This window comes from Trichoderma camerunense (genome assembly GCF_050948025.1).
Source record: "Trichoderma camerunense strain CBS 138272 chromosome Unknown V8C40scaffold_5, whole genome shotgun sequence".
In the NCBI taxonomy this organism is placed as follows: domain Eukaryota; kingdom Fungi; phylum Ascomycota; class Sordariomycetes; order Hypocreales; family Hypocreaceae; genus Trichoderma; species Trichoderma camerunense.
In genome coordinates, this window is record NW_028145365.1 from 1,400,133 (window position 1) to 1,421,051 (window position 20,919).

Consider the following 20,919-nt stretch of genomic DNA (forward strand, 5'->3'; position numbering starts at 1 on the left):
GGAACTGTTAATTCTGGCGATGCTACTGCAATAGGTAGCACTGCGACATGCCAAGTGACCATGATTACTGTCATCCGGTAGCTCTGCTTGGAATGCAAAATACTCTATGCAGCCACTCCGTAGACACAGAGTATCCTTTATTATTAATATGTGTAGAACTACCTATTCGTTACTCAATTTAAATATTACAATACACAAATATTGACCCATGATGTAACCCCAACCATCACACATGCCTGCCAAATTTTCGTTGTCTCGGCTTGAGCACGGCAAGTTATAGCCCCGAGTCCGTGAGTGAGTGACACGGACATTCATGAGATTCAGACGGTCTCAGGCCTTACACTTTGACACGCAAAAAAAAGGAAACAAGGCAGGGCCAGAGCCCGAAACTTTTCGGGTTCTCAGCATTGCGAGAAAGAAAAGAAAGTTGCCAGAAAAATCCACCTGACTATTGTCTGCCTTGGATTGAGACACGCGCTCAAGGCGTTCGAACATGAGAAACACGATGCTTCGCCACCGACCGAAACCTGGAGTTTGTGCTGCTTACCGCCGATCACACGAGACATATGCGGGCGATAATTTTCGTATTTCCTTACAATGACGACCGATTTCGCCCAATATTTGACGGAAACCGTACCCTTCCCGGCAGCTTGCCGCCGGCCTTATGAGACATGGGGGGCCGACATTTTTCGGTGTTCCGGCCTTGGCCAATGGCGACGCTTCATATATGGCCCTTCAAAGAAAACATCCTCACATTGACTGGGACATACTCAAAGAGCTGATCCTTCTCATCACATCAATCATATCGATTTGCACGGCTCACCGCTGACCTCACGAGACATGGGGGGCCGATATTCTTTGGATTTCTTGTCATGGCGAATGGCATGGCTTCATGTTACGGCTCGCAACTGAGACACGCATCTGTCAAACTCGAGATCTTTCTCAGCAAAGAAATGTGGTGCTTACCGCCGACCTCATGAGACATATGCGGCTGAAATTCTTCGAGATCGTCCTATTGACCATTAGAATCGCTTCGGGTTCGAACAAGTGTAGGCCTTTGGGCTGTCCGAAAGATTTCGAGGTGGAGGAGGCTTGTCTCATGTTCATTTATGTGGCATCACCTGTTAAATATTGGCAGAAGACTATTGCTTTTGTACGCCGGAAAGTGACGGCATCTGTCTCACCGACCGATCACCGGGCAATAATTCACTGATTCTTCTCCACCCCGAAAAAAAGATCGGCCTCGCGGCTCGCTCCACGAAATCACAAAGGCGAGAAATGAGACATGCCTCCACCCCGAGATATTTCGGACTGCGAATCATTCTACTGTTGCTCACGAGGGGAAGAGACGAGCCTCCCCACTCCGAAGACTTTGGGCCTCACATCTCACTTTGTGATATCAGAGACACGGCTCCACCCCGAAATCTTTCCGCCTTGGACTACGAAAAGGTTGATCGCAAGACATTGTCACCCCACCCCGAAATATATCGGACGACCTAGAACGCGCTCTTCTTTACAACGGAGGCATGAGACACCGAGACAATGCCTCTCCACCCCGAAGTATTTCGGACACCTAATATGGCCTTGCTGCTTGGAAAAGGCAACATGAGACAATGAGGTAATGCCAATCAACCCCGAAAAGATTTCGGTCTGCGAAGATGGATCTTTTACAAGTCACAAGACATGGACTTGCTTCCCCACCCCGAAATCTCGGACCTCGAAAGATGCACAGAAAGCAATACTATGAGACATGGATTAAGACTGAACTTCTGTCCCGAAGTGGTTCGAGTTGCCTAAAAGTACTGTAAACAGATGCTCTTGTTCACAAGACAATGGCTCCGCACCCAAAAATCTTTCGGACTGCTTAAAGCGCTGTAGTAATACCATAGAAGTGAGTATGAGACATCCATTGATACTCCGTACTTAACTCCGAGATGTTCTGGACTTCTAAAAATACCAGTCTCGGCACGCCGGCCTTGATTGACCCTGTTCGGCCTGCCGCCGCCCATGAGACAAAGGTCCGCTCCGAATATCTTCGGACAGCGAGTTGAGGGGAAAAGTGTCGATGGCGAGGAAGAGAAATAAGGGTCTCGGCATTTTGCCTTCCGTTCCCTGTGAATTGTATAACGTGCTCCGGAGCCATTCCTCTAGAATCGTGGGGAAGCCATTGGCTGCGGGGAATCGGCCGTTTTCCTGTGTGTTTGAAGCCGTAAACAGTCGCTGTTTTAAATGTGTTCCGTAAATGCACCTCCGTATTCCCCGCTTCCCGCGCAAGAGCATGTGCTACAAAAACATATTAATTGTAATATATAATATATGAATGAAAGATGCTGTCAAATTCTAGTGATCTTGGCAGATACAATGAGTTCGATGTTCTTAATAGTGTAGCAGAAGAGAGCGGTGTGCTATTTGCCTGATATGGAGTATAGTCCTGACACTGAATGAATGTTTGAATGTTATTACCAACTCCTCGATGCCAAAGTGCAGGTCCCATTTCAACACACCAGGCTCAGTATTTTACCCATTACTCCGTACTATTCGAGAATACACCTGTCATAATCATACACTTTATCAAAGCATCATCATTGTAGACCGGACAATCACTCAACCCCATCCCATCCCATCCTACTCGCAATGTCATCTTTTCTACCCTAGAACCTCCATATTATTGATGTAATTTCTCATGCAAATGCACGCCCAGCATTTTCGGTAAACATCGTATAAAAGCCCAATCGCACCCAAGCGCAAGGCAGCCTATCAAGACACTCATTTCCTCCTTATCATCTTGAAGCCGCAGTAAAGTCCGGTCTGGCCCCCTTCCAAATGCACCACCTGCATGCCTCGATATTGTATAGCCCCCAATATGATGCATCACCATCACCGCTCGCAATATTGTTCCCTACCTGAGCCGCCAGGCAGGCAGCAGCCTCAAGCATCATCACAAACATCCTCTCTCGTGCCAATTTTTCTTTTCTTTTCTTTGCTTTTTCTTCCCCGAGCCTCATGCAATCCGGATAGATTGGTAAGCCGAGACAACGCAGAGGCAGCTCACATCTTATGCCGCCTCAATCCATGCAACCTTCTCCCTTACATATATTCCCCCACCTAGTATGCCTCACTGCGTCGCGTTCTTTCTTTCTTTTTCTTTCAGCTTCGCCTCCCGACGCGTCCCCTTAATATCTGGACGAGCGCTGATACGCTCGCCATCTGCCGCGTGAGGCTGGGATCCTGGCCGCGATACCGGGACTCTGGCCAATAGATCCGAGACCCGTCTCAGGTCTCCTATCTCGTACATAATTAGATCGTTTTTTCCGGGTCCGATGGTCCCCGGGATGAGTCTATCGCGGCGATCGAGCCTCCAGACTTACGATAGATTCTAGTCGTTCTCACGTACGGCAGAGCTCGATCGGCGTCAGCCGCCGGGTCTCGGCTGATCGGCTGGCAAGGTTCGCGGGGTTCGTCCAAGCAATGCCGTGGCAGCCCCTGGTCGGAGCTGAAGCCATCATGTAAGTGAGCCTGCAAGTGGCCCTGTAGCCTAGACTGTACCCGTAAGAAAGTGTGTGCTTGTAAGTCAACTGTCAGGCCAATCAGCGAGAGAGAGTGCTCAGACGCATGGGCGTTGCATCTTGAATCTCAGAGTGAAAATCATCTATATAAACCCATCTTCCCTCCATCCTCAGACGGCTTTTTCTCTCTCTCACCACCACCACCTTTAGAAGCACTTCATCACACTCCTTCAACTTCCCCTCTCCCCTCTCCCCCTCTTCCCCTCCCCTTGGGGCACCCTCATCCTCACCCTGGGCGTTGTCAAACCACTTCTTCCTTGCGTCGGTCTGTCTGAAATGGCGTCTCCGTCTCGAGGGAGCAAAACGCTCGGAAAGCACCAGAGATCCAGTCACTCCTTATACATCTCCAACTTTCTCTGGTCGAGGCGCTGCAGGGTGCCCCTCTCTACCCCGGAACTTCGGTCTTGGTCAAGTATGTAATCGAGTAAGAGCCTCACGCCCCGATATCCATGAGATGGCTAACACTCTGTTCAAACCAGTCCCGCTCCTCTACAGATACATGCCCAAGAAAATCCAACAAAACACAAAAAAAGAACGCTCCAATAATTGGGTATGTTGGAAAAAGAAAAGAACAAAAAAAGATTCCACAGAAACAAAAATCCAAAAAAAGGCATCTACCGTCGAGAACATTGGAAGACATGCTCTGCTCAATGTCTGACCTATTGGTCCAGTCATTGTGTCAACTTTAGCAAGCATGTAACATAGTTGCAAGTATTCGTTTGGACTTTGTCCGACGTAAAGCCCCTTTCGGGAGAATCCACGCCCTGTCAACCTCCATCTCGTGCTCCTGGAAGGGGCCAGAGCATATAACGAAAGCTTTGTCCCAAGGGTTGAGACATCCCCCCCTGGTTTCGACGAGTTCTCGACATGCCTGATTTGCAACTTGGGGATTTCTCATTTGGACCTCATGGGTATTATAACGTCGTTGTTTCAGAACACTGCTGCCCGGATTGACCTGCGTGCGCAACTCTGTTAGGTTGGGCGTTATAAAGATGGACTGGTTCGTCATTTCGATGACTGAAACTTCCATCGACAACCCGCCGTGACTGGGCGAAGGAGTCCAGCATGATAGAATGGAGGAGAGAATTTGGGAATGGGATTGGGAAACCAGGGTATATAAAGTGACTTTTGGGATTGGAGGAATGGGAACTGGGAAATACTGTGGAGGACTCAAGGCTGGGATGGGGACCTGTTATAGAGTGGAGGATCAAGGTAGGGCCGTGTGGGGGAAATGGTGGAGGAGTTTTAATGGAAAAACCATTCTCACCTTGTGTGAGAAGAACTTTGGGGCCGCATACCATCAGATAAACCTGTCAAAAGGTTGGGCAAGATCATGGTATGCGGCCCCTTCCAAAAAAATATTGGCCCTCGGGGCCCTCCTGCGGGGTGGAGGAATTACCATGGCACAAAGGATGGACTGGATAGTATCGGGTTTGGGACTGGGTTTGGGATTGGGATAGGGTTGGGTAATCGGTTTGGCTGGGAATTGGTAATGGGCTTGGGAACTGGGAGGGAGACAGAGGTGGAATTTGGGACGGATAGAGGTGGATTGGGATTTGTATATAGAGGTGGAATTGGGATGGGAATTGGGATGGGTACTGGGATGGATGGATGGGATGGAAGGGTTATTAGAATCGCAGCCATGGTACAGGAGGGCCCTTTTAGAGACTCTGAAATGGAAATTTTCATTTCAACAATCTTTCCGCGTGTATATGACTGATGCAAGCAACCGGTAATCTTCCATCAATCTTCTTTCGTAAAGAGGATATCTTAGTAGAAGATGGCGATACTTCTGGATGGTCTTGGACAGATGACGAAGATGATGAATGAAGAAAGCAAGAGAGATTTGAAAAGACGTATCTTGGAATGCGAGTGCCGAAGAAACGGACTGCCCTTTCATCGACCATGTTGCTGCTTGAAACGCCTTCTAATGCAGTAGACATGGAGAAGAAATACACCCGATTCCAACTGAAAAAGGCTAAGCAGCACGGAACATGCTAGAAAAGCAAAAGACGATGAACCCAAAGAGGAGAACATGAAAGAAGAAGAAGAAGAAGAAGAAGAAGAAGAATGTCAATTAGGTACTTGAGACGTCACGATGGTTTAGGGATGTACAACACAAGGAAGGAGCAGCTCCTTATCGGCGATATCATGTACCTCAGAGGGGGAACAAAAATCATCATTTTATTATCATCAACTGTTACATGCATGAAGACAGACATATACAGCTTAAAAATAGAAGAACTGTATGCGCTTTCGCAGACGGTCCCAGGTATTGTATACGGAGACGTTTGTGGAAGTGCATCCGCATCAATTGTCTCTTGCAATCTTCATCCTACTAGAACTCAAGCTATGGCTGCCTTCTAATGCGGTATCACTGGAGATCGAGTATCTGTGTAACTGGACATGATGAAACTTCTACCTAGGGACCATCATCATTTACAGATGGTCCCTTGCATCAAAGATTGATCACCATCTCGTGTAACCTCCTCCTCCACGTTTGCTCACAAGAGGAAACCGGCCTAGTCCAGTACAAAACACCCATTCTCTATTATCTACTAGACTTCATCAGCCATCCACGCGGCAGATGCATCTCATCAAAAGCTTCACGACTCATGAAGCACACTCATCTTCGAACTACCCGCATCAACGATCTGTCACTCTAAAACCTTGGCGCCGACATCTACATCGAAAATCATCGCAAATCACCAAAAATGCCACGTGGACAGCTTCTGCTCGAGCCTCCCTCCAAAAAACAAAGTCCAGTTGCAGCAACCAAAAGGACACACGCAGAGACAGAGTTGAAGCTTTTCTGTAGCCTCAGCGCCACACACCAAACCAAATGGCGGATCGCGTCTCCTCCGCATGAACCGCATCCAACAAGAGCTCAAAGTTGCGGTTTCACACCCCCTCCTCAAGAAAATGGCAAGCTGAAAAACGAGCTGGAGAGCGAGTCGTCAAAGGAAACTCAGATGCCATCAACTAGCAGCGTGTTCTGCCATGTGGTTTTGGCCACCAACGCCCCCTCCAAAACTTCGGATTTGCTCCCGCCCTGATCTTCAGCATCTTCACATTCTCTAAGCGCTGATCAAACCGAGCTAGGCAAGTCCAAACTCGAACCAAGCCCAGCTTCATCTTCTCCGCACGTCAAGCCAACCGCCGAAAACCCACTAAAACTTCTCCAACTTTGATGTTCAGAAGGGGTGGGCGTGTCTTCATCTCCCAAGCCTCAGATGTCGCTAAAGACCCTGTAAATCGCCTCCAGCCACGCCGCCAAGTGGAGATGAAAAGGTACATCAGAGAGAAGTATCGTCGAGCATCAGCGTTGAAACAGGATGCCATCTCCAGACCCTCTAAATAAAGGGCAGTTTGTGTGCTGATAGCGCGTGCTCTAGCGTAATGGAAATCTAGAGCCGCCCCATCCGTCAAGCCCTCAACTGTCTGATGGTGTCTTGTCCCATCAGTGACATCTCGACTATTTTGGGCATCAACTCTGTTGGTTTCATCTTCATTCCTCGAATCCATTAGCGAACTTGATACTGCGCCCAGCCACAGCTGAGTTGCGTGGCATCGTGGCATGTCACTGCAAGATATCACTTGACATCTTGTGGCAGAAACGGTGGTGATGCCCCCTCCTCTGTGGCTGGGTTTCTCGAACAATAGAATGTTCTCCTCGCTTGCCGCTTCTGGATAGTAGATTCATCTGCCTCAATCTAGATTGCCGTCATGTCATTTGTGTATGTATGCTGTATTTGCCTGTGTATTGAAAGATGTATCAGCGTCCAATGGCAATCCGTGATGCATACAAAGAGGCACCATGATCGGACAATCATCTCACGAATTGTCTCGCAATCATCTACCCCCACATAAACTCTCTTTGACCGAGTATAATGCCGGCAAGACGACGTTCCGAACATCCCCGTCTTGGCACCCATCGTATCTCCAAGATGTGAATCCCTTCACTCCGGACTTGCAAGGCCCGAATCGGGTCAAAGACTGCCGGCATGCGCCTTACGCTTGACCAATTCATGAGGCTTGCAAAACTCCGAACCCCTGGTCGTTTTGGTGCCGCGCTTGTGCTTTCTCTCACACAAGATAGTTGTTATTGTGGCGCAGATCTCCTCTATTGTCCAAGATGCAGGAAACCGCACTAGTTTCCACAGATCGAGAGAGATAAACTCAAAAGGCCTTTCAGCTTGAGCAAAAGTGGCTGAACTTCACCACGTGGGATTGACGGCCCTCCCGAGGACTGGTCTGTCGATAGCAGCGAACCATCATCGCCCGGTCGAGGAGTTGGTGTGATGATCATGATTTACGCCCTAAACGTCCCATCTCCAAAAGATCTCTGTGCGAAGGGTGCCCCCTTAAGAGGTGAGGCGTGCAATCGACGACAACGTGGTGGCTTGAGCGATGAAAAGGCTAGATGATTCTCCAAGCTAATATAGCACAAAACGCTGTTCTCAGACCGACCAACAGCACACCACAACCAGAGAGAATGCCTCTTCTTGTAAGAGCACGCCCTCTTGGCGTGGGAAGCAGCAAGCAGCAGTCCGAACGCCACAGAAGCCCATCCAAAGGACCTATTTTAGAACGAGGATAAGTAGTGGCATATTCGAAGCTTAGACTCTGCCTCATGAGTGCCATCCAATCAAAAAATCCTTGGCAAAAAGCATCACAATCATTCGTCCTATCACAGACCAGAAAAGAAAAACACCCCAGCCGTGGAGAGAGAACAACCTGGGGTCTTCTCCAAAAGATAAACCACAAACGCTTGTCTGTGGCTTCATGCAGCCACCATTCCTCGAGGACAGCCAGGCCGGCTCTCGTCGATAGAGGGCAAGAGGTGTGCAACTTATATTTCTAAAATAGGACAAATCACAGACCAACGTTGCATCCTCTAGCTTGCTGGGCTGAAACATTAGTGTTGTGGCGGGTAAGGGAAGCAGAAGATTGAGGCAAGATTATGCGATGTAAGATGCTGTAAACGAACTCGATACTCAACTATAGTCGAGAAATAACATGATGCTAGGCCGGATCCTCTGCCATGGCTCATGCTTACAGCAGAGAGAGGAGGTTTGCTGATATCATGCGACGTAGGATGCTGTAATCGACACTCAACTATAGACGAGAATGACATGGCGCTAGATCAGATTTCTTGTCATGGTTCATGCCCCCAGCAGAGAGAAGGGATTTGCTGATATTAGCTGTCCTCACTTCATGCAAAGATGGCGAGGAACTTGTGTGTGTGCGGAGGATAGTGCTCCCTTTGCACAGTCTGAATCTATTTTGTCAAGAGCAGTCGCCCGGTTGGGGGCTCTGCACATCAAGTGCTATGGTATATGGTCATAAAGTAATCCATCTTATAGTGGATGTAATAATCGCGTGGCTTACAGAGACGGACAGTGCATGAAAGCAGCAATATAGCATGCAAGTCTTAGCCAAGCAGACTCTGTCCACGACTTTCTCTCTTCATCGCAAATGCTCGACTGCGAGGTCTCTGCGCCCTTGTTTCTTACCAAGGACGAGCATCACCTCGGTCTCAGTCAGCTCATCCCTATGAGCCCTTTATTCAAGTATTCACCCCGCTCCCTCAAAATTCAGTAAATGTCAGTGTCGAGTTCCTGAATGGTATCAACGCTCCAATGACCGCCGGCACGTAATATGCAGACCGTTTGATCAAGTCCCCAGTCAACAGTCCGATTGATCCGGAATGGGCCCTCGAGTTTTCGCTTCCAAAGACCTGGTCACCCGCCGGTCCTAATTCCATACCCCCGCGGACGAGTCTTGCTACCTCTTCTGGTTGGAAGAATGCAGCCGTTCGAGCTCTCCCCATGCGTTCGGTCTTGGTAGCACCTGTTGAAATGCTGGTCGACTCATTATGTGATGCTGATGAGTCTGATCCCGGTGTGTCTGCCCTGCCCAGCACAACGACCCAGGCAAAAGTCTCCATGGCATCCCCGCTGTCGTCGACGCCGCCCTCAATGCCAACCCAGTAATCGGCCTGGGGCTCTGCGTCGCGGGCGTTGCGAGCTCGGTTTCGTGCGCCCTGCAGGGTTTCTGCATCCGTCATGGGCTGGTCAGCAACACCGGATGGCACGTTGAGACCGGTGAAGGAGAATTCTGCAGACGGGAACATGCCACCAAAGGCCTCCCTTGCGGCTGAGATCTTGACATTGTTGCGCGAGGCGACAATGACTCGGGTGACACGGGTAGCCGCCTGGTCTGTCATTTCAAAGCCTTGCCTCACCCTTGCTTTGCTGTGTTGCTTTTTTCGATCCTCGCACTTTCTCTTTCTGCCCGCCTCGTTTGATATGCGCTGAGAAAATAAAGACAGTAACTCGTAATTCAAGAACGTCCGTAAATCAAAACTTGTAGAGTTTTAGCCTTTGCGTGAATGTGCTCGTCAATTTCGCAATGCTTTGAGTATCGGAGAATGAATTCGCGATGTCCTTTGACGGGGTTTTAACTCGCAAAAAGGGCGTAGCGTCCCTCGGAAGCCGAGTGAGTCTTACGCCGGCTGAAGATCCCTGCTAGTTCCGACCCGACAGCACCTGTAATGGACCGCCCCTTACTCCGTATAATCACCTGTAAATGCAGATGCACTCACCTCTTGGCGGAAATGATATCCGGAGAAAGACAAGGTGATGAAGGCAGATAAAAATTGTCAAGCTCTTTGCTCTGTAACAAGCGATGGGCCTTGGGTGTGATTTTGTCAACTCTTCTCTTGAACATGAAATAAAAACTATGGCGGCGGTGCGGCATCATTGTCCGGATTCGCCAGCGACAGATAATCCACACCCATCGCACCCTCATCGACATTGTAGCTACCAGCATCGTTGTCTTCCTCTAGCAGGGGGATCTGCTGTCCCCAGACCAGCCCGTCCATGTCCATGTTCCATGGCCAGTCTTGGTCCAGCATGTTTACAATGTCCCCAGTGCTGTAGTTAGTTGCGGCGAGTGCATCGGCTCCCTGGTCTCCCCAGAATCCAGCCGCCTCATCGCTTGGTCCCCCCTTTTGTAGGCCGGGATCTGGAAGGCCGCTGCGTTGCCTTGCGTTTGAAATTTGAAAAGTGGCCTCCAACAGGCGGCTGACGACATCCCGGCTGCGGCGTGCCGTGAGGGACCAATCCTTCATAGCTGTAAACAGCTCGAGAGTCGTCTCGATCTGTGCCTGCCATTGGGCGACAGACGGATTATCAGGCTGCCACAAGATGCTTACCAGAGGGATCATGGCCGCTTGGTACAAGAACCACACAGCATTCCATCCAGACATTTGCTGGCGCATCCATCCCTTGGAAACGCTGTCGACCGTCTCTCGAGCAGCGCCCTGGCAAATCTCCACAGAAGCAATGTCATGCTCTGATATGGGCAATTCAGCCTTACTGGCAAGAGTAAGAAGGACTGGGCGGTGTAGCAGCATTCGTAGATTCCAATATCGCCATGTCATGATGCATCGTGAAAGATGCAGTGGCTCTACACAGGGCTCTGTAGAGCGTAGAAGCCAGGGGAGGTTGTTGAACCAGTCGACAAGAAGGCCGTCCAAATAACTTCGATCTTCCGCGCTTAAGAGAGGAGTGACTGCAAGCATGTCTTGTATCTTGGTGGCAATCTTGCAGAATTTGATGTTTTCGAGCAGAGGCATGATGCCCGCGTATTGTGCAGAGTCATGTTCCTCCTAGAATGAAGAGAAAGAATCAGAAGCTGCTGATTAAAGTATAGAGAAATTGTGTCCATGACAATGCAGAGAAAGGAGAGAAAAATCAAAGGATAATTTTTTCAAGGGGGCATACCTGCTCTGGAACAAGTTTAGGAGGTTGGATGTTGATTGCAGGCCCCCATCGGCCGAATGATGGGCGCCCAAGAGTTGTGGTTCCCCAAGTGTCGAGACAGAATATCGTCCACCAGGTGCGTCGCCGCGACTCGAGAACTGCAGGGTCGGATTGCGGCTCTTCCGGTGACGGTTCTCGATGCAGCCCGAGGGCAGTGGCCATTCTATGGATTGCACCGATAATGGCATTGGCCATGTTTGGGCGGTTGATATAATGGAGGTAGTAGCCTCCCAGTAATGCCAAGGCGTGAATGGTTTCGATATTGCTGCTCCCAAACGCACTGAGATGGATGTGCTCTATGGCTTGATTGTAATACTTGATGTGGCTTAGGTTACTAGACGGCGTGGACATGATGCTGCTGGTGGCAAACACCATGTTGACGAGGGAGAGCCAAGGGGCATCGCATCTTCGGCCTTCGTTGTAATGTTTCCGAAACGAGGTCTCATCCAGTATGGGCGTGAGAACGTGGACGCGTTTGAAGTAGGCATCGACAAGAGCTTGCCCCTTGTATGTCCATGGAATTGGGGAGTGTACCTTGGATTTAGTAACTGCGCGGAAGAGAGGAACGCTGCTGCGTGCATTGTCATCGCTAGAAGCATCAGGGGATGACTGCGCTGCAAGCAACACTTGTAACTGAGGCTGGATCTGAAGCATAACTGTCAAAGCCACCTTGACCGATGAAGCGCCGAGATATGAAGCCGCCTGCTTGTCCATGTTGAGAGACAGGGCGTTTACATCATCAGCTTCCGCCGGCAATGCCTCCTTTTCTCTCCGCTCCTCATCCCATTGTGAGTTCTGAGCGGGCATCTGCTCAAGCTCTTTTGGAAGATGTTGCTGCTGCTGCTGCTCCAAATCATCAGGAGAGGGAGGAGCCGGCGAGATTTCGGCGGTCTCTTGCTGGACCGGCTGATCTAGGAGGTCACGGAGCTCCTGGCGGGACAATGCCAGCAGATGGGAGACTTCATGGTTGGGATAAAGACGCCGCAACACAGAGCGGCACTCTTCAAGGCTCCGTGATAACTCCTCTAGTGATCTAATGGCGAGAGAGTGGAGGTTAGCTAAGTGAAAAGGGGGAGAAAAGGAGGAAATGAAGAGACATAGAGATACATACTTTCTTGACGGAACAAGACGTTGGCGATGTTGCTCATACACGCATCGCCTCCGGGAGCGACTAGACTGGCAACGGTTACACGGCTGCTTGCCGTCACAACGAATCTTGCGCCGCTGACACTCGAGACAGGCGTGGAGGCTCTTTGCGGCTCTACTACCGGCCGTGTCCTGAGAGCGATTGCCGTCCGAGGACGATTGGGGGGAGCGATCCACGGCTTTTCCCTGGACCCCCTGGACTAATGAAGTCGTTCTCTCTAGTTAGCCAAGATGACTACAAGGCCGGAGACAAGTTGTGCGTGAGAGGACTCGGGAGAGAGACTCGGGATAACGATAGGGGGGTGCTTGTGCATAGCTAGACTCCACCCACAGGTGTAGAACATTCCGTCCAGATGGTTGATGCTAATGCTATTATTACCAATTTACCGTAGCAGTCGCAGTCGCAAGTGAGTCGGAGGGCGAGGAGACTAAGGGCCAATAGGAAGGCCAAACGTATAGTGCTTCGTTGGTCAGAGTGAAAGACGAGGTTTCGGTATGTACGAGTATGTATCAGGGAGCAAAAGGAGGAACAGATACCCCGATCACGGGAAACGACTGATGTGAGGTGAGATGAGGTGAGGCGATGAAAAGGCAAGGTACCACCAACACTGTGGTATTACCTAAAGCGAGCTGAGGCCGGAGAAAGAAAGAGGGGGGCGATTCCTGCTTCGAGTTTGCCGACAGTGTAAAAAAAAATTCAAAAGTATCATTAATCAATCCAGTGTAATTAACAAAACACTCAATGCCGCCCAGCCATGTTTGAAAAAATGAATAAAAATGTAATAAAAATAAAAATAAAGTAGAATGGAATCAACGGAATCAATCAATCCATCGTGTGGTGAAGCCCTCGGAGAAAAAGACTCGACTCCTTCTGTCGTGCTGAAGGAAAAAAAGAGTGGAAACCGGGGCTTCTCTTCGTCCAAGCAAAAGAAAAAATAAAAAAAATAAAAAAATAAAAAAAAATAAACGAGAAAATAAAAAGGCACCGAAAAATCCGGGGTAAAACCTAGCAAAGAACCGAGTGCTACTGTAGCCTCCAGAGTCTCCCACCGTCAAATAATCTATGGATACTAAATCCTCGGCTACTACTAGCAAAAGATTTTCGATGGTCGCAGTTGCATACATATGCAGCACACACCTTCTGTCTCACACGCTTCGCTTCCCCCCGAATCGAAATCGCAAATCGGCGCACCTGCCCACAAATATTCCCCCAAAATACCCCGTGGGCAGGTGCGGAATTCGGTGGCTAGTCCCTTTTCGGGAGATTGGGCCGTAGCGGGAAGCGCTTCTCCGGGGTCTGGAAAATGGGCCAAAGTATAGCAGTTGGTGCAGTGGGTGGTGATACTGTTAGTAGTCTACTACTAGGTACTGTAATGTGTCCGTATAGGCTTAGTACCAGTAGTATTGGGTTATTGGGTTATTGGGTAGTAGCAGTCAGTAGTACGACTGTGGAGAAAGAAATCGGTTAATGTCGTCTGGGGGAGGGGATTCTAACTGGCACGGAGTATTAATATTAATCTGGTTGGCTACCGGAGTAATACCTACTTGGACAGGTAATAGCTCCAAAGCATTTTTTACTCTTCCCGGGCAAAGGGGACCAACTAACATGAGGTTCATCCCACTAAGCTGTCACTAGCCCCCATATCCAGGTATAAGTTGATGCCGCTAGACGTTGGCAAGGTTGGGTTGCAATACGGATGTCGTGAGGCCAGGGGCCTGGATTGTGCTGTATGTGTGTGTGTATGGAACAAGGCCATGGTGTTGACCGGCATCGAATGGCATTCGCTGACCTGGGGGGGGGACCACATGATGGCCAAGAAGTGTGTATGACCACCCGTACCAGTAATACTCCGTAAATTGCCGCTTTGCCAGATACCTAGACGGGCAAACACGCCCATATTAATTGCATTCCCACAGAGTAGCATCTTGTATACACACGCACGCACGAGACACCATTCGCCTACAGAGTTAGGTAGGTGGCAAAGTAGAATTCTGCCAAATATGGGATGGTAGGCAGAACTAGATGTTGGAGGTGTTAGATGGCGGCTATAGCCTCAAGTTGAAGTATGGCACGTGAGAAAAAGAGGCAAAAGAGGCACATATGGATCCGTACAGTTTGTTTGGCAGTTGTCATTCCGAATGTTGCATTGTTGCGCTCTGGCCCCCCTCTCATAGCCTCATATCATTACGTGAAAACAAACAGTAAAATGGCAAAAAAGCAATTCCCCTCCATCCCAAAAAAGACCGTCCCGTGAAAACGCAAGCAACCATCAACCAATTCAGCCTCAATTCCTGCGTACAACTGCCCTGGTATTAGTGTTTTTTAATGGTGGGTCGTAATGACAAGTAAATACTCCACGCCTTATGCCTTCTCGATATTAACGATGCCACCGTGGCTGTCCACGGCAACGGACTTCTTGGCGGTCGACGCCTTGACCGGGTTCTTGGCCTCGAAGATTTCGTCAAGCTCTTCCAACTGTAGAGAAGACGATGGGTTAGCAAGATGTGCCATTGTAGACCAACGAGTGAATCAGGAATACTTACAGTGCGTCCCTTGGTCTCGGGGATGAAAAAGTAGACAACAGTCACCTGGACAAGATCCCAGATGGTGTAGATGATGTACGTGTGCCAGCCAATCTTCTTCATGGACACGGGCCAGGCAAACTGGTTCAAGAGACCAGCGGCATTGGTGGCAAAGCTGGAGAAGGCCATACCCTTGGCACGCATCTCGAAGGAGAGCACCTCGACGGGGTACAGGGCCTGCAGGGGGGTAATTCCGACAGAGTAGACGGCACCAAAGATGAAAATCATGGCCAACGCGGCCTTGGATGCCGCAGGGTTGTTGTAGATGGCGTTACCGTCGGCGTCGACGCCGGTTTGAGAAGCCGCAAAGCGAGCAGAGGCAATGGTCATGCCCATCCAGACGACGACACAGGCGGCAAAAGAGAAGAGCAACAGGGGGCGACGACCCACACGGTCGACCAAAAAGGCACCAAGGATGGCCCAGGCAAACTGCTGGCAGTTGTTGATGAGGGTGATGTTGGCCTGCTGAATGGATCCAGTGTAACCGGCCGTGTCGAGAACCGAGCCGAGGAAGTAGGACAGCACGGCATTGCCGGCCCATTGACCAAAGACGGTGATGGTGATGTTGCAAAGGAGACGGTAGACGGCAGAGCGGCTGCGGAACAGCGCCCGGTAATCCCACCAGCGCTTGTCGGCACCGTCCATGTTGAGGAGCTGCTCGTACTCGAAGAGCTGCAGCTGGACCCAAGGAGAGTCAGGATTGCCGTTGCCGTGGTATTTGGTGAGGACAGCCTTGGCCTGCTCCTTCTTGTTGTTCACGTAGAGCCATCGGGGGGATTCGGGGAGGAACATGGCGAAGATGCAGATGAGACCGGCGAAGAGGGCCTGGAGCCAGGTGATGAGTCGCCACGAGTAGTCACCGCCGACGTTGAGACCGCCTCGGGCAGCACCGGCTGAGATGATGGCACCAGAGAACCACAGGGTGTTGTACATGGCTAGATTTTGAGAATTAGCCCATCTCTTCTCACCACGTTTGCTAAAGACACTCTCAATGTTCCCAATCGAGGAGGACGAAACATCAGGAGATAGGTGAATTCAAACAAAAGGAGTCACTTACCTCCAACACGTCCACGGTAGGCAGGGTGGTTAATCTCAACGACGTACATGGGGCCTGCAGCCGACGCAATGGAAACACCGAAACCAAGCAAGAATCGGCCTCCCATGAACTGGCCCTGGGAGTTGGACACACCCTGGACAATGGTACCAACGACGATGAAGATAGCACCCAGGAGCATGCCCACGCGACGGCCGAATCCGTCAATGGCAGGGCCGACAAAGGGAAGCGCGACGACACCACCAATCTGGTACATGGACGAGACAATGCCGGCCCAGATGCCATCGTTGCCGCTCTCGACGTACTTCTTCTGGAACCAGGGGTTCTGCAGCAGGTTGTTGATGAGCGAACCATCATAGCCGTTCATGGTACTGCAGAAAAATGCAATGATGGAGAAGGAGTAGATGAGCAGCTGAGCCGTGGTCCAGGCTCTTGGTGGCTCCTTTATCATGGCCTCCTGAAAGGCCGTGTGTCCGGTCACGACCTTGGTTTGGAGTTCTCCCTACATTGAGACAGAAAGTGTCAGTCACTCGCTCTTCCAAACGAGGTGGCAAAAAACACAAATCACAAAGGAGAAGAAAGAAAAAACTGCAATCGGGTGATTTGCCATACATGGTCGAGCTCCTCATGGGTGTGGATGTCGTCCTTTTCGCCCATTGTAACGGGGGGTATCTCTAGCCTCTCGGCCAGACCAGCTCTTCAAGTTGTGTGTGAGAGAGAGAGGTTGATGGGGAGGGGAAACTCTGCAATGCCCCCGTCTTTCGATGCGAGGGAGAGCCGAGTATTTGACTGCGAGTGAGATGAGGAGGTGAAGAGAGAGAAAAAGAAAGGTTGCAGTCCTGATGGCCAGGGGGCGCTGTCGCTTTTATGCTTCTTGTCTGTGTCCCTTGCCGCGTGCAATCCTTCCCCAGGCTCTTTCACAAGGTTGGATGGTTGGATGCTAATGCTACTTTTTTGGGATCAGGAAACAGCCCTGGTCAATAGGCCCGATCAAGCGAGCGTTTGTTTGTACGAATGAACGCCTTGCCAGCCTCAGTTGCTTCAAGCCATCTCAGGATTGGGATTGATATTTCGCCGGTGCAAGTGATACGGGCGGATTATTTGAAAAGAAGCTGCCCCAGGAATTGGGCATGCCGTGCCGCTTATACGGCTTGTCTCCTTTCTCATACGATTGCGGTCAAGAGGCTATTGGACGGCGGCGTCGTGCCGTGGCGTCGACTTTCGGCCCTCGTAACAATGCGGGGGGAGAGGCCCAAGCCTGATGCAGGTGCGGAGGATTCTGGTCCGCAATGGCTGGCGAGCAGTTTGGGAATAGCACAGCCTGAACCCCGGGTCGAGACGGCGCTTTGTCTGGACAGACGGATCCAGTGAATAGACATTAGCCTAAGTGGTGCGGATCATCCGCCTCTGGGGTATCTGGGCCTCTCCAGACTGACGATTGGGCCGAAGGCCACGCGATGCACGGAGAAATCCTACATGCCTGCTGAGTGTCTTGGCGGGGGGAGAGACATGAGATGGCATGAGGTGAGGTTGTGTGCTTTTGGGGTTCAAGGTTGTCACCATGGATGCCAAATATTGATTTGATCCAGGCCCTTGGTGGCGGTTGGCTGGCGGATGGCGGTTCGAGCCTAGCAGCATGTCAGACGGCAAATCGCGAAAGCTGACTCGCGCAGCAAAAAGAGCGAGGGATGAATTACAAAGTCAAGAGAGAGGCGAATTTGATGCAAGCGAGAAGTGCATTTGCATTGGTGGTGGTAAGATGAAGGTGAAGCCTGCCATGGTCTGACACGAACATGAACTGGTGACTTTTTGGTGTGCATCTCGAGACAAGTAAACAAAAAAAAAATGGAGGTTGCAGCAGGTAGCCGAGCTGGGGGGGACCCAGTGCTGTAACTTCCATGTTTAGCTCTGCATCGGTTAGCAGGGCCGGATGATTAATCAATCGGCATAATTCCCCAGCAATTTCGATCACTTTTCACAAGCAGGCAAGCAGGGTGTCGAGCGGCTGAACAAATTGAATCAACTAGAGTCCAAATGTGATGGCAGCTGAACTGAAGCAAGCACTAAAGCTATGTATTCACGGGCAATGTGATCAATGCCTTGGGATGTGTGTGCAGATCTAGTGCAAGAGTTGATGAAATGCAACAGCATCGTATCGACTAGAGTCCTAGTCCTAGGCTAGCTTGTGATTGTGATGGCGGACAGGGAAGCAAGCATTCAGCACCCACAGGGATTCTCTCAGGGCGCACTGGCTTAGCTTACCAAATCTCCTTGCAGCTTGCTGGGATTTGCCCAAAAAGAGAGCAGAGCAAAAGCCCGGCGCCAACTTAGTTCTCAGTCGACGCTCAAAATGGGACCAAGAGCTGGGGAATTACTCCGAATTCTCGTAACGGTTTAGTGGGGGCTTATGTAACCTGGAAGACAAATTGATACAATATAGGGTAGGCAAATACGTGTATATAGGAATATCCGAAGAAGCTATATGGACATGAACGAGCATTGTGCAACTAGACGCCCAAGAACGGCTCTTTGGGAGCTTCCAGCCAATGCCTTAATATTGAACAGATACAACGCTACTTTAATATAATAACACACTGCAGATACACCCGAGACAGGTCAGATAGATCTTGCTGCTGCCGGCTACTTCATTAAAACAGGAGGGTGTAGACACGACAGGCACACAGCATGAACAGCACGATCACAAAGTAGCATCAGCCAGCAACGATCCACGTGGCATGCGCACTTGGTGTCTACAGATGAGATGTCTAATCCATTGGGTTCACCGGCCTCGATACCCGCGGCAACCCTGTCGATGTCCCACGTTCTCCGGGGAATCACTCTCGTGGGCCCCCCCAAAGGAGAATTAGGGTTTCCACAGCATTTGCCGTTTCAAGTCTCGGTTTCAGCTGATCACTTTCTGACATGTGGCCATTGGATGGGGTTTCGCTACGAGAGCCGGGGCTACTGCTGCGTTCGTCTTGTGAGAGTTTGCCTGGCCCGAGGAAGTGTGTTGGAAGCTGACAACCGACAACATGGAGCTTCCTTTATACATCTCTGGACCAATCTAAGAGCCGTTTGAGAGATTAGTCATCAATTCCAATCCGTAATCACCAATCACAACGCTCGTCTTTGATCGTGTTGTCGAACGTCCTCCAAACAATCCTTCAGTATGTTGGTATATTGCTTTTTCTGCCTTATTCAAATAAACTTTTATTTCCATCTTAGATTTTTCAGTCATAAAATGATCCTTACAGTCCAACAACCTTGACACTCAAATCCCATAGTTTCTTGGCCTCGATATCGCTAATGGCATGGGGAGAAATGGCGTCGACGTAGTAATCGGCCACTTGAGCCTTTTCCAGCAGGTATGCGCCGTTGTGCTCTATCAAACGTAATTGGCGTTAGCTTATTGCTTTTAAGAAAAGACAATGGAGATGGGTGTGACGGGAAATAATTCCAAAAAAAGAAAGAGGAGGGGGACCAGCAGGAAAACATACCCTTGAGAACAGGATCAAAAGAAGCAAATACATGAGTAGCAATTCCCTGCTCATGTGTAAGCATCTCCTTCTCCCCCTCTTCGAAACCAAACGGCGATCCAGTCATTCGAGAGACTCGCGCTATATAAAAAAAAGGGACAAAAGTTAGCGATCCGGGTATAAACCTCGGTAAATGGCCAGAACCTACCCAAGACCTCCAAATCGCCTCCCGGTGCAAAGTCTAAATGGGCACCGAGGTTGGTCATGATGGCGCCGGGATTCAAGCTATACGACAAAACGCCACGGTCACCGAACCGCTTGGCCAGGCCGATGGAAAAGAGTATGTTGGCGGTCTTGGACTGGCCATATGCGTTCCACTTCTCGTACGTCTTTCCGCCCTGTATTGTCAAAGTAAAATCTTGTGTCAGCTATCGGTGGAAACAAGAGAGAGGGAAAGAGAGAGGGAAAGAGAGAGAGAAAGAGAGAGAGAAAAAAGGAAAATACTGTGTGCCGTTACTCACATCATAGTTCAAATCCGCATAACGAATGCCACTAAACCAATGTCCACCACTGCTGACATTGACAATCCGCTTGAGCTCACTCGCAAGAACCTTGTCCAGAATCAAATTTGTAAAGAGAAAGTGGCTCAGATGGTTACACGTCAACTGGCTCTCATACCCATCCTCGCAAATCTTGTACTCCACAGCCATAATACCAGCGTTATTCATCAACACATCGATCGCCGGCACATCGTCCCAAGAGTTGACCTCGGCAGCGGCTTTTCGCGCGGAGGCAAACGAGCTCAGGTCCAGCTGCAGCACTTTGGTCTGCACGTCCGGGTGTGCCTTATTGATGGCTTCGGCTGTCTGGTTCACCTTGGCCAGGTCGCGGCCGGCGAGGATGAGCAGCTTGGGCTGTGCGGAGGCGAGAGTCTCGACGTAGCGTGCGCCGAGACTGTTTGGTGAGACGCCCGTGGTGAGGATGGTCTTGCCCTTGATGATGGGGGCATATTCAGCGACCAGCTCGCCGCCAGTAATGTCCTTCTTGTAGGGGAAAGGCATGATGTTGATGTTGATGTTAGGTTTGAGTTCTTGTTGGTCTTGACAAGAACAAGGAAATGATAAAAAGAGTTCAACGACGAGGCTATGATGATGATGTTGAAGAAACTTGGAAACAAGGCTATGGCTATGAGTGTTGAATACCTACCCAAGAATAAACAAATTCAAGGAAGTAGCAACCCCTTCTTTTATACACGGAGCTTGCCT

The 20,919-nt window shown here is 50.1% G+C and overlaps 5 protein-coding genes across 5 annotated transcripts; 1 reads left to right on the forward strand and 4 right to left on the reverse strand.

The window, feature by feature from the left end:
* The first annotated feature begins 108 nt into the window (after positions 1-108).
* On the forward strand, positions 109-1,396 carry V8C40DRAFT_239446 (uncharacterized protein). The gene is made up of 2 exons (XM_083214641.1): positions 109-908; positions 967-1,396. The coding sequence occupies exons 1-2, from the start codon at positions 841-843 to the stop codon at positions 1,211-1,213; spliced, it is 315 nt and encodes a 104-aa protein (XP_083075699.1). The 5' UTR covers positions 109-840; the 3' UTR covers positions 1,214-1,396.
* A 7,670-nt stretch (positions 1,397-9,066) lies between these two features.
* V8C40DRAFT_177959 (Maf/Ham1) lies at positions 9,067-10,052 on the reverse strand. Its single transcript, XM_083211695.1, has one exon. It carries the CDS (start codon positions 9,793-9,795, stop codon positions 9,157-9,159), a length of 639 nt encoding a protein of 212 aa, XP_083075700.1. The 5' UTR covers positions 9,796-10,052; the 3' UTR covers positions 9,067-9,156.
* Positions 10,008-13,069, reverse strand: V8C40DRAFT_177963 (transcription factor domain-containing protein). The gene is made up of 4 exons (XM_083211696.1): positions 12,873-13,069; positions 12,507-12,741; positions 11,357-12,428; positions 10,008-11,241 (listed from the first exon to the last, which is right to left on the reverse strand). The coding sequence occupies exons 1-4, from the start codon at positions 12,883-12,885 to the stop codon at positions 10,309-10,311; spliced, it is 2,253 nt and encodes a 750-aa protein (XP_083075701.1). The 5' UTR covers positions 12,886-13,069; the 3' UTR covers positions 10,008-10,308.
* Positions 13,070-14,610: 1,541 nt separating this feature from the next.
* On the reverse strand, positions 14,611-16,777 carry V8C40DRAFT_239457 (general substrate transporter). Its single transcript, XM_083214642.1, has 3 exons — positions 16,182-16,777; positions 15,086-16,059; positions 14,611-15,017 (listed from the first exon to the last, which is right to left on the reverse strand). Exons 1-3 carry the CDS (start codon positions 16,627-16,629, stop codon positions 14,904-14,906), a joined length of 1,536 nt encoding a protein of 511 aa, XP_083075702.1. The 5' UTR covers positions 16,630-16,777; the 3' UTR covers positions 14,611-14,903.
* Positions 16,778-19,426: 2,649 nt separating this feature from the next.
* Positions 19,427-20,715, reverse strand: V8C40DRAFT_273815 (NAD(P)-binding protein; the record flags this gene model as incomplete). Its single annotated transcript, XM_083220532.1, has 4 exons — positions 19,427-19,560; positions 19,676-19,795; positions 19,863-20,052; positions 20,176-20,715. 4 exons carry the CDS (start codon positions 20,713-20,715, stop codon positions 19,427-19,429), a joined length of 984 nt encoding a protein of 327 aa, XP_083075703.1.
* Positions 20,716-20,919: the final 204 nt, after the last annotated feature.